The following is a 12858-nucleotide window of genomic DNA, read 5'->3' as shown; positions in this document are numbered from 1 at the left end:
CTCATGTTTTTGAATACATGTTGTGTTTCAGTCTAATTATACAAATAATCTTAACATTCTGATATGATAAATGATCATAATTAAATCATGATGTTTTTAGGTATTTCTGGACTTAGTCAGAATCTGGAAAAGGAATCTGTAACTTGTAAAAAATGTAGTATGTATTTTACTGTTAAATTGCACGTCCTGTAAATCTGATTTAATTGTCTATGCTACAGGCTTAAACCTTTTCCAGTGGCAGGATGTAATTCTAGTGTGAAACATATTTTGTTATTTTATCTATAAATACTAAAAAACAACTTTTAAATATTTCATTACTTGTTAAAAAACAACTTTCTCTTTCATACTCAGTAACATGAGAAGGACCTGAGATTCTTGTATTAATAGTACTGGTACATTTTAACACTACTGTAAAGATCCTGCATTCAAATTGTTCAAATTCCTATTCAAGTAAAAAAGGGTATTTTGTGCTTAAATCTTAAATCTGTGCTTAAACCTACTGCAATTAAATGTCCCCTGTGGCTAGTTGCTAGTGTTATGAACATAAATATTAATGCATTGTGGCTTATAAGGTTATCATAGTTTTGTATAAACATCTGCAAACTCATGTAAATGTGATGTAGGAAAAACTACAGTATTTATTCTCGATTACAATGAAGCAGAAGTGGGAAAACGTATCAAATGTAAAGTGCAATTAGCTCAAAGTATCTAAGTAAATGTTCTGTCACAATTCGCCATATCCCAGGCGCTGCCTGTGTGTTCTCTTCTATCCTGCAGAGATCTAGAGTTCACGGAGCCTCGTAACACCGCGAGATTATGATTTCCCGTTAGCCCCCGCGGTTAGATACGTTCGATGGAGGAGGAGGTAGCCATGTTGTAGCGGGGAGAACAGCGAGTTGGTGGAAAAACAGACCAGAGACATTTGGTGTTTAGTGAGTACTGTGAGCACACGGTTCGGAGGGACCGTCTATTCTAACTTCTGTTTGGACTGCCGAACTGTAGGAGACACCATGAGCGGAGGGACGCCTTACCTTGGCAGTAAAATCAGCCTCATTTCGAAGGCCGAGATCCGCTACGAAGGAATCCTCTACACCATCGACACCGAGAACTCCACGGTGGCGCTGGCGAAAGGTAACGCGGCTAGGCGGCTAATGCTAACTCGGCTAGGTAGCTAATGCTAACTCGGCTAGGCGGCTAATGCTACTTGAGCAGCAGCTGGCATTGGTTTATGTTTCTATTAGCTCGGCGGGAGTGACTAGTTTGTGTTCAGTCTTCATGACAGGTGTCCGATAAATACTCTGTTGCATTTTGTTTTTTATCCAGAGCTGCAAAGTGAACAAATCAATAACGTTAGCCAGGTAGCTAGCATTAGCTTCCTAGCATAAGCTAACAGGATGACCATTTTAAATCGGTACGCAACAATGCTAAAACAGCCGCAAAGCTAACAGCAGTATGTCTTCGCTCAGGCAGATAACCTAAATCCAGAAATAAAAAGTACTACTCAAAGGCAGAATGATTGGGTATTTTAATTACTTTTAAAGCTGCAGAATAGAAATGAATCTTTATTTGTGACGTGAGTCATCTTTGCAAATTAAAGGAATTTAAATTAAAGTTAGCATGTTGCTAACCAACATGCTACCAGTGCCTACAACAGTCTTGCAGCAAAATGTTACGGTAAAATGTAAAAATAACGTTTATGTAACTAATGTTGACGGACAGCCGCTGAGCCTCCAGCCACTTCACCTGTCCGAAAAGCTGACGTCATCTCACCTGTTCAACAACAGCAGCTCTCATGAACCGTCTTGTCTGCAGCGTTTGTCCAGGTTTACAAGTTTGACAGTATAACTGACATATGATTAAATATAATGTTTGTGAAATGGATACACTGACCGATCTGAACCAAATCTCTTGGTGTAATTAGGCCAATAGTTTTGTTTGCAGACAATCAGTGCCTTCATGTTCTGTTCCTAATTCTTTAATCTGCCTGTACTTTACACTCGGCAAACAGTTTCCTCTACATGTTGGCTTTGGCTTATTTACAACTGACTCCAATGTTAAGAAGTTTGCAGTTTTATCTAAAAGGTGTTAAATAGTTTTGTTTGGCTACTGTCGACACAAATGTTGGTTTTAATGTTTGGCTGTCAGAAATGAAAAGGCAAGTTATGTTTTAGTTTCTGTCACTTATCTAAGTCCCTGGGTGCAGGGACCCTAAAGAGGCCCCTCAAAATTAAAAGAAATGCACTTTGTTTTGTTTTAATGGTCAGTTTGTGTGTCTGTGGGATTCTTCTGTATTTGTAATCTTTCAACTGAGCTCTACAGTCCAACTTTTCACAGTCTGAAACAATGACTTAACTAGGAAAACAGTGGGAAAATTAATTTAAGAAGTTGTTGATGGCAACCAGACTAATAGATTTCAGGCTTAGTTTTAAGTGATAGAAATCATCCTCAGATTAAGTCAGATGTTTGAAATCTGACAGTGGAGTTTAATTCAAGTCTCAACCATGTTAAAATCTATTTAAAAACAGAGTAAAGTGATAAACTAATAATAGTGGTTCCATGCGCCACCCCTGAGTCATCCCTCCTAACTGTGAGCCGTTTCCTCAGTTCGTTCCTTTGGCACGGAGGACCGACCCACCGACAGGCCCATCCCTCCTCGAGATGACACCTTCGAGTACATCATCTTCAGAGGCAGCGACATCAAGGACCTGACAGTGTGTGAGCCACCCAAGCCCACATGCTCTCTCCCTCAGGACCCTGCTATCGTCCAGGTACAGTTTCAGCACCACACATGGATCCTGGTGAGGTTTTAGTGTCTCAATCCTGTGGTTTCCTCCTCAGTCATCCATGAGCTCCAGCTCCTCGTCCTCTGCTGCTGCCCCCACCCCGTTCCAGTCTGCTGGTTCCTATGGCCTCTTCAACCGGGCCCCAGTTCCAGCCTACCAGTTCAGCACCAGCCCCCTGGTTTCCCCTCAATTTGGACCCGTCGGTGTTGGTAAGCTCCTGACTTGTGAACATTACAGTGGAAAAGAGGGTATATGGCATATTTTTTTGTAAAAAGCCCCCTTGTCCAGTGTTGTTCTTGAACCTGTTTTATGGATGTAGCTGTTAAAGACAAACTGGGAGCAGGAGGTCAGCTGGGCATGATATCCAAGGGTTCAGGGTCTCTCTATGGCTCTTGTACCACGTAAAGCATGCCACAGAAACTGAGGAGGGGACTGGTTTATGGCATCAGTGTGACTTCGAACAGCCGAGGCCTTCACTGTCCTCCTCTACATTTACTCCAGTAAGTCAGGTACAGACGGAGCTGTGACTGGGGTTGTGCCGATACCAGGATTAAGAATTTAAATTGTGCGTCTGACCCAGGAAACTGTTGAACTGACTTCAACCATTATTGGATTTAGTAGTATAAGTGATGCCAAGTCTATAGCTATTGCTTCTAGTGTTGAAGCTCTGTGTTAGGAGCCTTTTATTAATTGTTACTGAACAGGGTGGGAAGTTTCTCCACACCTGTTTCTGTAAAAAAAATATATATATATATATATATATATTTTGTCTGTTTGAAGATGAAGCTATTAACTGAACTATTCACAGCAGAGAAATTAACTGTTGAAAAATTGTCCCAGTAAAGTGAAGCTGCAGGAGTTAAAACATTCAGTGAACAGGGATCAGCAGCTCCTTTTGTCATTTGGTGTCCGACTCTTGTCCCACAGAGAGGCCGTGGGTCGTAATTATAACATTTAACACTGTTGTTGGACATTTTCTGAACCAACAGATTAATTGATTGGGAGAAAATAATTGGCAGGTAGACTTATAATCAAAATGATTAGTCCATTTTCTGTCTGTGACTGCACTGAGACCTCAAAAACCTGCAGCAGAAGACCACAGCTGGAATCGGACTGTGGATGTTGTAGTTGATGTAAACACTTAACCCTCCTGGGTGCTGCCATGCCCACTGTTACGACAGGTTTTTGTTGTTTCTGTTGTTGGGTGATGTTATATGGGCACAGCCTTAGCCAGTTTCCACAGTGTAGACAGTCCGACGGTGCACAGGGATGCAGACCATCCAAGGAACCTGTCGCCCTCAATGCTGTGTCCTGCTGTTCCTCCCCATACAGGACGAGCAGTTCCCTCGTTTGCGAGCGACACGAGCACAGCCTCGACCCAGTCTCAGAGCAGTGCTATTGGCTCTGCTGTCCCCTCTGACTCGCGGTCTCTGGGTACCCTTTTAAGTGAAGGTAAAAACCTGCAGGAAGCCGCTTGAAAACAGTGTGACACATCGCCACCACACCGAGTGGTTCTAAATTACATCTGACGCCATGATTTACACCAGTTTGAACACTCACTAACAAGAAATCTGTTAAAATACTAATTCACTCAGTTGTATCTATTTTTTATTTTTGCAATGTGTGATTTTCACACGAAGTGTTTTAACTATGGAACCTGACCTGCTGTGTTTCCTGGTTGTGAGTAAAAGTGCAGCAATGACTGAGATTCAGCTTTGCAGAATGCTTCAGGTAGTAAATGTGACAGCATGCTCTTCACAGTAAACTGCATGTCCAGCCTCAGACGCTGATGTGAGCCTCAGGTTAAGATGCTTTCACACCTGTAGTTCACTTCCTTTGGTCTGTGACCTGTTGTTGCTTTTCTGCTTTGGTTTGTGACCAGACTGATGTTTTACAAATAAGCCAAGAGGGGTGAGCGTGAAGTTTTATGGACTGACATCCTGCACCATCAAGCCTGTGGCATAGAGTTTTTGACTTGGGGGGGAAAGAAGAGTAAAACTCAAACTTCATAATAAATAAAAACTCAGACTTTTGACTCGGGAAGATCTGAGATGCTGGTTCAGTGTGGATCCTGTGCCTGCAGCAGAGAAACAGCTGAACACCTTGTCAGATGGTGATGCTAATGACGTGTTGGCTGAATCGATATAATGAAGAATGGAGTCGATTTAGTTAATTATTTGATAGGATGTGTGGTGGTTTAGTGGCACAGGCTGGAGGATCAGCTCCACCTGCTCTTCATCGTCATCAGCCAGTCAGCTCTGATTCAAACAGCAGGAAACTTCTCTCGCGTTTCTTGGACAAATCTAATTAACATTTGAGTGATGTGTGGAGAGAAACGGTTTCTTTACCTCAGAGTTTGATTGGCAGCTTTCACCAAACTTACCAGGTGAACAGAGTTTGATATTTGAACCAAGAAGCTCAGGTGTGAAACCATCGAGATGGTGCAGCTGCTATAAAGAGCATGACTGATGTCTCTGCTGTTGTTGTTCTGTTACCGCCGAATAAACATTGAGTTGAATCTGTGGTACCACTAACACGAGCCCCGTCCTGGTTTCCCCCACAGGCCACAGCAGCCCCAGCCTGGACCCCTTGCGGAAGAGCCCCACCTTAGAGCAGGTCATCCAGACCGCCCCGTCAGCTTCGACTGCTGCCACCAGCACCGCTCCAGCCCCCGGCCTGGGACGCAGGAGTCCCGCCCATGGTCGCACGGCCACCTCCAGCACCGGTCAGAGCAGCCAGAAGATCCAACAGCAGGATGGTACGGACACAAGGAGGGGTGAGACTGTCAGGGGAGGCCGCAGCAGCCAGGGCTGGTCTGCACCCCGAACCATCTCCGCCTCTCACACCACTGCTGTAGATAGAGCTTCCACTGCAGGGCTTACCCACTCTGTCTTTAGCCACTCAGGTGAGACCTCAGGCCAGAGAGCAGCACACAAGTACCATCCAGTGATATTTGTGCCTCGTTCCTGAGCACCCGGTCCTTTTGAGCACGGAAAGCAAGCACTTCATTTACATTTTGTACAGAGAACGTCGTCGTGCTAAGAACAAATTAATTAGTGCACACCAGCGTACTCTGCCCTGAATAATCACACTGTCATTCACAATACCCTTCAAACTAAGCTAATCACTAAATGCTAATCAGCACTCGTCAAATAATCGTGTCGTCGGGACCAACAACCACAGCGAGTCTGAGCAACAGCACACCAACACCCTGTCCCGTCACTCCCACACATGTTGGAGACAGACTGGGACCCAGAAGGTTCATAGAAGATTCGTAGATTTATCCAAAGCAAAGTTTTCAGGGTAAGAGATTTTCAGACTCAGATACTAATTTGATGATACACAGTCGTCAGTGTAAATAAAAAAGTTCTAACCGTAACATGGTGATAATTTCTGTACAAATATAATTCATGTGGCTGTGATAAACGTCTGTGCTCAGAATGTCCCACTGCACGCTCAGCTATGAGACACAAATACAACAGTAGAGAATGACTTGCACTCTGTGATTTACCGTTTTGTTCCAGAGGTCCCTCATTTCAAACTGTTGTGCCTTTGTCTGAAGGTAGGAGACCAGTGCCAACAGGGCTGTTTTCTCATGACTGTTGATGTTGTTTTGGAGACTAAAAGACTTTGCTGTTCCAGGCACAGACGTCCAGAAAGTCCCCAAACCAGAGTCTGAGCAGGCGCGAGGTGAAGGCAGGGAAACCAGTAAACGTTCTACAGGTTAAACTCCCACCCCCGTCCTCCATTCTGCTCTGCACCCGTCTTCATCTGCCCATTCAGACTCTGCATGCACATTTTTCGTTTGGACAGTGAAGCCCATACATTCATCCTCTGCAGCCGCCCCGCCCCTTGACCTTCGACCCCAAACTTTGACGTGATTTTCTTTGCTGGTGACCATGAGCAGGTTGACATGCTGTTCATGTCAATGGACTCGAGGCGATGACGCTCATCTCCTCGTTCAGACGGTGTTTTCATGCTCAGCGATTACCTGAAAATGCGACCTGTAGTGGACTTGCTGCATTTTCTCCATGATCGATGTGGATTTAGTTTCTGTAGTGAAACGCTAACTTCTGAAGAAGTCAAGCAGCTCACTCTGACCAGCTCTTCCACCATAGTGGATGTGTGCATTTATTTACTAGCTCTGCTGCCATGTGTTTTTCTTGTTTGTTTTTTAGTTTGGTGTTTGTTTGTTTATTTGTTGGTTTATCTTCTGCACCACTTTTGTCTTCTTCCTAACTCATGACAACTAAAGGCAGTCTCTTCTTCTGTACGGCAGCATCTGCAGGTGCACCAGCTAACCGTCGTGGCCGTGGGGGGGGACACCGCGGCCGAGGACGCTTCAACGTCCGTCGCGATGGACCCGTGAAGTTTGAGAAGGACTTTGACTTTGAAAGCGCCAACGCCCAGTTCAACAAGGAGGAGATTGACAGGGAGTTTCAGAGCAAACTGAAGTTGAAAGGTATCGGTGTGATTAGGTCCTGTGCTCGTTCTGACCCGGAGCTAGTAAAATGCTGAATATTTGTCTGTTCCAGCTCCTTAATGTGTGGACGGTACCAAAGAGTAGAATTACTGTTAATGTTACAAGTATTAGAAAGAAGTACATAAGTAATATGAAGTTTCACTATGCACCAAGTTAATTTTCATGCTTGGCAGGAAGTGTGACTGTTTTTCTTGTCCTCAGACGAGAAGACGGAGAAGCCGGAGAAAGCGGTGAACGGGGAGGATAAAGGCGACTCTGGCGTGGAAACTCAGAACAGTGAGAGCAACGCTGACGACGAGTGTGACCCTCTTGGTCCCAACTGCTACTACGACAAGTCCAAGTCCTTCTTCGACAACATCTCCTGTGACGACACCAGGTAGGATCCTGGCGGTGTGTCGCTCACACAGCTGTTCCTGGATTAGTTGTAGGATCAGCAGGAGCGAGATGTTGCAGGTGAAGGCAGCTGACGGTGGACAGGAGCAGGCAGCAGGACGAACTGAGACGTGTTTCTCATGTTACATGTCACTGCCTGCACAGTGACAGTAAGTGAAAGGTGTTTGCTTCATCTTGGCCCAAACGCCTTTTCTTTTTTTTTCAGGAAAGCAAATGACAAGTCTGGAGGCTCCGCTTTCCCACGGTAAGAGTTCGTCTCGTCCTGTGACTGACCCTGTGCTAGACCCAGTGTTTATGTTTCTTATGTGACAGTAGCCACATTTATTAGGGACACTTCAATAAAGCTGTCAGTCTAATCCAACAGTATGAAATAAATGATGCTGGTTGGATTAGTCGTGTCGTAGTCGTATGGTTGTGACTCCATCCCTCCATGAGGTTTGGCCAACAGCGAGTTTTCCTCTGTGCTGTTTCCTCCTCAGGGAGCGGAGGCAGACCTGGGCGGAGGAGAGGAGGATGAATGCTGAAACCTTCGGCATCCCTCTACGTCAGAGCCGAGGTCGTGGAGGCTACCGTGGGCGCGGCAGGATGGGCTTCCGTGGAGGTCGGGGTCGTTCAGCTAGCCGAGGGTCTTTTGGGCCACCACAGGGAAGCGGTGGCGGCTTCAGAGGGGGGTACAGAGGAAACCAGGCTGGTCGGGAGTTTGCCGACTTATCGGCATACAGGGTAAAGGATGGTTTAGACGTTCCTAGACGTTAGTCAAATCTAAAACTGCAGCCTTTTTCATCAAACTTTCCAAAATCTATCTACTGAGAAATGACGAAGTGGGACCAGTTAATCTGTTAGTCAGTCTAATGTAAGTTAACAGGCTGTTCCCTGTCGGTTTCCTTAATAACTTTAAATATGGTGTTAAATGACGACAACGTTTCTGTAAATGCTGTTCTGCCTGCACACATGTTACAGCTGGAGAACATCTGAATGTGTAAATTCAGTATGAAATAATTCATGAGACTGTTTTTAACTCTGGTCTTGTCCCTTTTCTTGCAGAAGGACAACAAAGTGGCTGCGTAGTCCCAGTGGGAGGAAGATTCTGCAGACAGGTGGAACTTCTTCACGCTTTAATGGAAAACAAATAGGTTTTGGTTGCTAATTTGTTGACAAAAATAATGATTGTCTACTAGTTGTATATTTGTCACCAGCACTGGGCTAGACTGCTTTGAATGCAGCTTAACTTTCCACACTTTTCAACGGTGGAGACACCAACGCAGTTTATCCGAGAAACCCTTGTAAACAAAAGTCCAGATATCCACAGAATAGTTTCCAGGTGGCTGAAATTCTAATTATGTATAAATGTTCAGAGGGATGTTTTTTTTTTTTTGTTTTTTTTTGATGAATTATCTGCCCGGTCCCTCTCCTCAGCCTGTATTTGATAATATTTTGTTAGCTGTCGAGGCTCGTCCACATGAGTTTCTGTGATGTAGCTTTATTCGGGGAGGTGGGACACTATATCCTGTTATTCTGCACCAAAATAGGCCACAGGGTCTCAGTCACACCTTTCTAACATGTATTTTTCTACTATTACATAGATTTTCATGTTGTTATGTAGTCAGCCTGCTCACTGTCACCTCGCCCGTCTTCAGTCTCAGTGCTCGTGGGATTCGCTTTTCCCTCCTGCACCTTCGTTTTGCTTTTTAAGTGTTGACTCACCTGTAGGTTTGATATCATTCAAAAGATTTCTTCTAGAGCTGAAAGAAAATTAATCTGCTACTATTTTTGATAATTGATTAATAATCATGTTTCAAACAGAACTGTCCAGAATGCAGTAGTTCCAGGTTTTTAAATGTGAGAATCTGCTGCGTTCATTCTGGGAAGCTGAATATTTTTGGATTGTGGACTGTTGGTCAGAAAAAGCATTTAATCTAATCTTTTAGCGCTCTGGGATTAATCGACGATGATAAATAATTGTTAGTGTCAGCTCTACTTTCTTCCCTGTGTCACGTTCTAACATTAGTGTAGGGAGCTGGTGGTCGCTCTTCACATGTGCTGTGGTAGTTTTCTCTCCCTGTCCACACTAACTGGGCACAGATGGATCGTAGGTCAAACGTCTGACGCTTTAGTTTTGTCTTTTCCATCTATTTTCTGTGGTTCTCTCCATCCGTGGGTCTCTGAGGGTTGAGGTCACAGTGAAGTAACTGCAGTGCACGCAGACGAGGGCTTACGTCTCTATTTACCGGCTTTTTGCTTATAGCACGTAGGACAGATGAGTATGGAAGATTTAAAACGCCTAAACCAAAACAAATCGAGTGAAATAGGGTCCACGCTGCTGTACAATTAATCCAACAACAGAATTGATCTGCAACTGTTTTGGTAATCGATTAGTTTTATTTTTTTTCCAGTTAAAAATAGTCGAGCGATGTCAAATGTTCTCCAGATGATTGGATTTCTTTACTTTGCCGCTAATCTCTATAAAGTAAATACATTAAAAGATGTGAAGTTCAGTTCTGTGAAATCTTGTTTGATCCTTTGAGAAATGATTAGCTGATTATTCAATAATGAAAGTAATTGTATTTACAGCCTTACTTTAAGGTAATCAATTTATCCATTCATCTTTAATGCACAGACACAAACTGTTTGTTGTCCAGCAGAGGGCAGTGTGGTGCAGCGTTGTTGAAAAGATGCTTTATTAAGTAAAGATGAGACGTTAAAAATGATCTTTGTTCTAGCACTAAACTTTTTTCTTTAACTTTCACCTGTTAAAAGCAAAAGGATAACTATTTCTTTAAAATATGTTATTGAATTATGGCACATATGTGTGTGTGTGTGTATGTGTTCACTCTTAGTTTTTGTTCATATTTAGGCATTTTAAATCTTCCATGACTGTTGGATATTATTAATCCTTCACACATTATGTACATTTAGTCGCTACTTCCTTAGATGCACACTAATCCAAACAGCTCTTAATTTAGCCTCTTTTGACCTGGAACCAGGTCTTTGTTATTCACCTGTTACAGTAAAAATCCACATTCACCTTCAGAACAAAAAAACTGAACCTGAAGCCACTAACGTTTCCTGCAGCCCTGCAGGAGGTCGGCACCTGCGTAAGCTGCGGGTCATGATGTCAACTTTAGGGAGAGTGTACAAACTAGATGAACGAGCTAGCAGGTGTAGCAACATACTTTCCTAGCAATATTCAGGCATATTTTTGAGGAAGGAATCGGGTCGGATGAATTACGACTGAATAACCCGACGCCACAGCGGCCTGGCGTCGTCCGAGCACCTGAGCAGGAAATATAGTGTTGCAGTTTGTGTGATGTTGTTTCTGGGATCGTATTCCGCTAACAAAGACTAATGTTGTCATGATCATCACTGACGAGATGAATATTCTTCACAGGCCTGGGTCAGACATGAGCAGCACCGCTCTGCCTGTTTGGTTTGGGCTTCGCTTTCCATCGGAGACAAATGTCCGAGTGTGACAAATGTTCTGTGCAGCTCAGTTTGAACTCACCTTAAAGTGAGATGAAGTTCTGTTCTGACCCGGGTCTGTTTTCAAACAGAATCTGCTTTGCTGCTTCAAGTCCCGAACCAGTCCCCAAAGTGATTGTGAAAGGATGTCGCCCCGACAGGCAAAGCTCCCTTTAAAGTACTAAGTAGTGCTCAGGAAACAGAGATATATTTTCACGTTGGTTCGCCTTAATGCGCTAACGATTAGAGCCATTCACCTAAAAACGTATTGAAGAGAACTTGACTTGGACACAGGAAGGAAACGTGTGAATGGACAGATGTTGTTTCTGCTTTGGTGAAACCTGCACTGAAAATAACCTGCTTGAATAAATTGCTATTTAGATGATGCATCATATGATTCAGGGTGAAGCTGTCTCATGTCATTAATGACAGATTGGAGAGAGTGAAGTCTTAATTTCTAATTTCTTACATGATGAAGTGGAAACTGAAAATATCAAGAAACAAGTGAAAGAAAATCTAAAATTACACATTTTAAAACAGATGAAACATTTAAACAGAATCAGGAAAACAAACTTTACTGTTAAATGTAATTTCCTGTTTTTTTTTTAGAGAAGTTTTTTTTTTTTTGCTTTGTTTTTATTTTTGCATCATTTGACTTTATAACTTTTTAAATTGATCGAAATATTAATCGATGATTATAAAAGCCAGCTTGCTCCGACGGGTTCCTTCATGTTCCATGTGTTTCCACATAAAGTCAGAAACACGCTGTGTTCTTCAACATGCATGTGCTGAAGCTGCAGACTCACAACTGAGAACATGTCCCTTTTCTTCACGTGTCCAAACTAAACTTGTCCAGACGACTGAGGTTTTTCTGGAAGTTCTGGTTCTCAGCTCTTCAGGTGGAGACACAGCAGAGGATTAAAGAAACATGTGCATTAACAAGGATTTGTTGAAATAAATCAGACATTCGAGAAGGTCCAGGCAGGGTCTGAGTTAGCGAGCAGGGTCTGAGTTTGAGCTAATTTAGGAAACCGAAGGGACTAATAAAGCACATTATAAACCAGCATGATGGGACTAGATGAATAGTTTGACATTTAGTGAAATACACTTCTTTAATTATGGTCAGGCAGATGTTCAGACTGGCCCCACCTGTCTCTCCACATTAAATAAGATGGTGATGATTAGCTTAGCTTAGCATAGGCTGCAGACAGAAACAGCTAGCTTAGCTTATCTTAGCATAACAGGGGGGAGAGAGGAGAGTATTTCACTAAATGTTGAACTTTTCCTTTAAAATATTTTTGTTTTGTTCAAATTTATTTTTGTGCATTGTCCTAAATCTGTTGATCACATTACCACAAACAAACATCAGTAGAGTTGGGGGGTTTGTTGCTTTGCCTGTTTAAAACCAATATTTTCCACATTTTGTCAGAAGGAGGCGCATGTGAGGCTCCTGACAGAGACTGGGGGGGGGAGTCATGTGCCTCGATATCTAAAGGAAGTCCTTTTAGTTCCTTGTCAGCTTTTGACCGGTGTTGTATTCAAACGCAGCACTAAGTGATGCTCGTTGTTATTGATGCAGTAGGTGAAATGTGGTCGAGCATCAGGTGTGTTTGCTTCTGGCTTCCTTCAACACCCTGAGTCACGGCCACAGTTTTGTGTTTGAACCCAGCCCCCCTCTGTGGACTGGGGTTTTTATTAAGAGCAAATAATAAACAGTTGTTCATTAGTTTGGGTCGTGTC

At 43.3% G+C, this 12858-nt stretch overlaps 1 protein-coding gene across 3 annotated transcripts; it reads left to right on the top strand.

Annotated features, from left to right (window-relative positions):
• The first annotated feature begins 839 nt into the window (after nt 1-839).
• lsm14aa (LSM14A mRNA processing body assembly factor a) lies at nt 840-12844 on the top strand. Of its 3 annotated transcripts, XM_026310909.1 has the most exons (11): nt 840-1131; nt 2605-2768; nt 2839-2992; nt 4116-4235; nt 5347-5688; nt 6426-6506; nt 7063-7245; nt 7468-7642; nt 7865-7903; nt 8139-8382; nt 8704-12844. In XM_026310909.1, exons 1-11 carry the CDS (start codon nt 1011-1013, stop codon nt 8725-8727), a joined length of 1647 nt encoding a protein of 548 aa, XP_026166694.1. In that variant the 5' UTR covers nt 840-1010; the 3' UTR covers nt 8728-12844. The 3 variants fall into 3 exon arrangements, with proteins under 3 accessions (XP_026166694.1, XP_026166692.1, XP_026166693.1); XM_026310907.1 differs by lacking the exon at nt 6426-6506; XM_026310908.1 differs by lacking the exons at nt 4116-4235; nt 6426-6506.
• Nucleotides 12845-12858: the final 14 nt, after the last annotated feature.

Source organism: Mastacembelus armatus, chromosome 6 (assembly GCF_900324485.2).
Source record: "Mastacembelus armatus chromosome 6, fMasArm1.2, whole genome shotgun sequence".
Taxonomy (NCBI): Eukaryota; Metazoa; Chordata; class Actinopteri; order Synbranchiformes; family Mastacembelidae; genus Mastacembelus; species Mastacembelus armatus.
Note: the sequence above shows the minus strand (reverse complement) of the source record. Positions and strands in the feature narration are given on the sequence as shown.

Bases quoted from the DNA above. Each gene is read 5' to 3' on its own strand.
- lsm14aa (XM_026310909.1), top strand. From the start codon at position 1,011: ATGAGCGGAGGGACGCCTTACCTTGGCAGTAAAATCAGCCTCATTTCG. The intron at 7,904-8,138 runs GTAAGAGTTCGT...TTTCCTCCTCAG, and splicing joins GGAGGCTCCGCTTTCCCACG to GGAGCGGAGGCAGACCTGGG. The intron at 8,383-8,703 runs GTAAAGGATGGT...CTTTTCTTGCAG, and splicing joins CCGACTTATCGGCATACAGG to AAGGACAACAAAGTGGCTGC.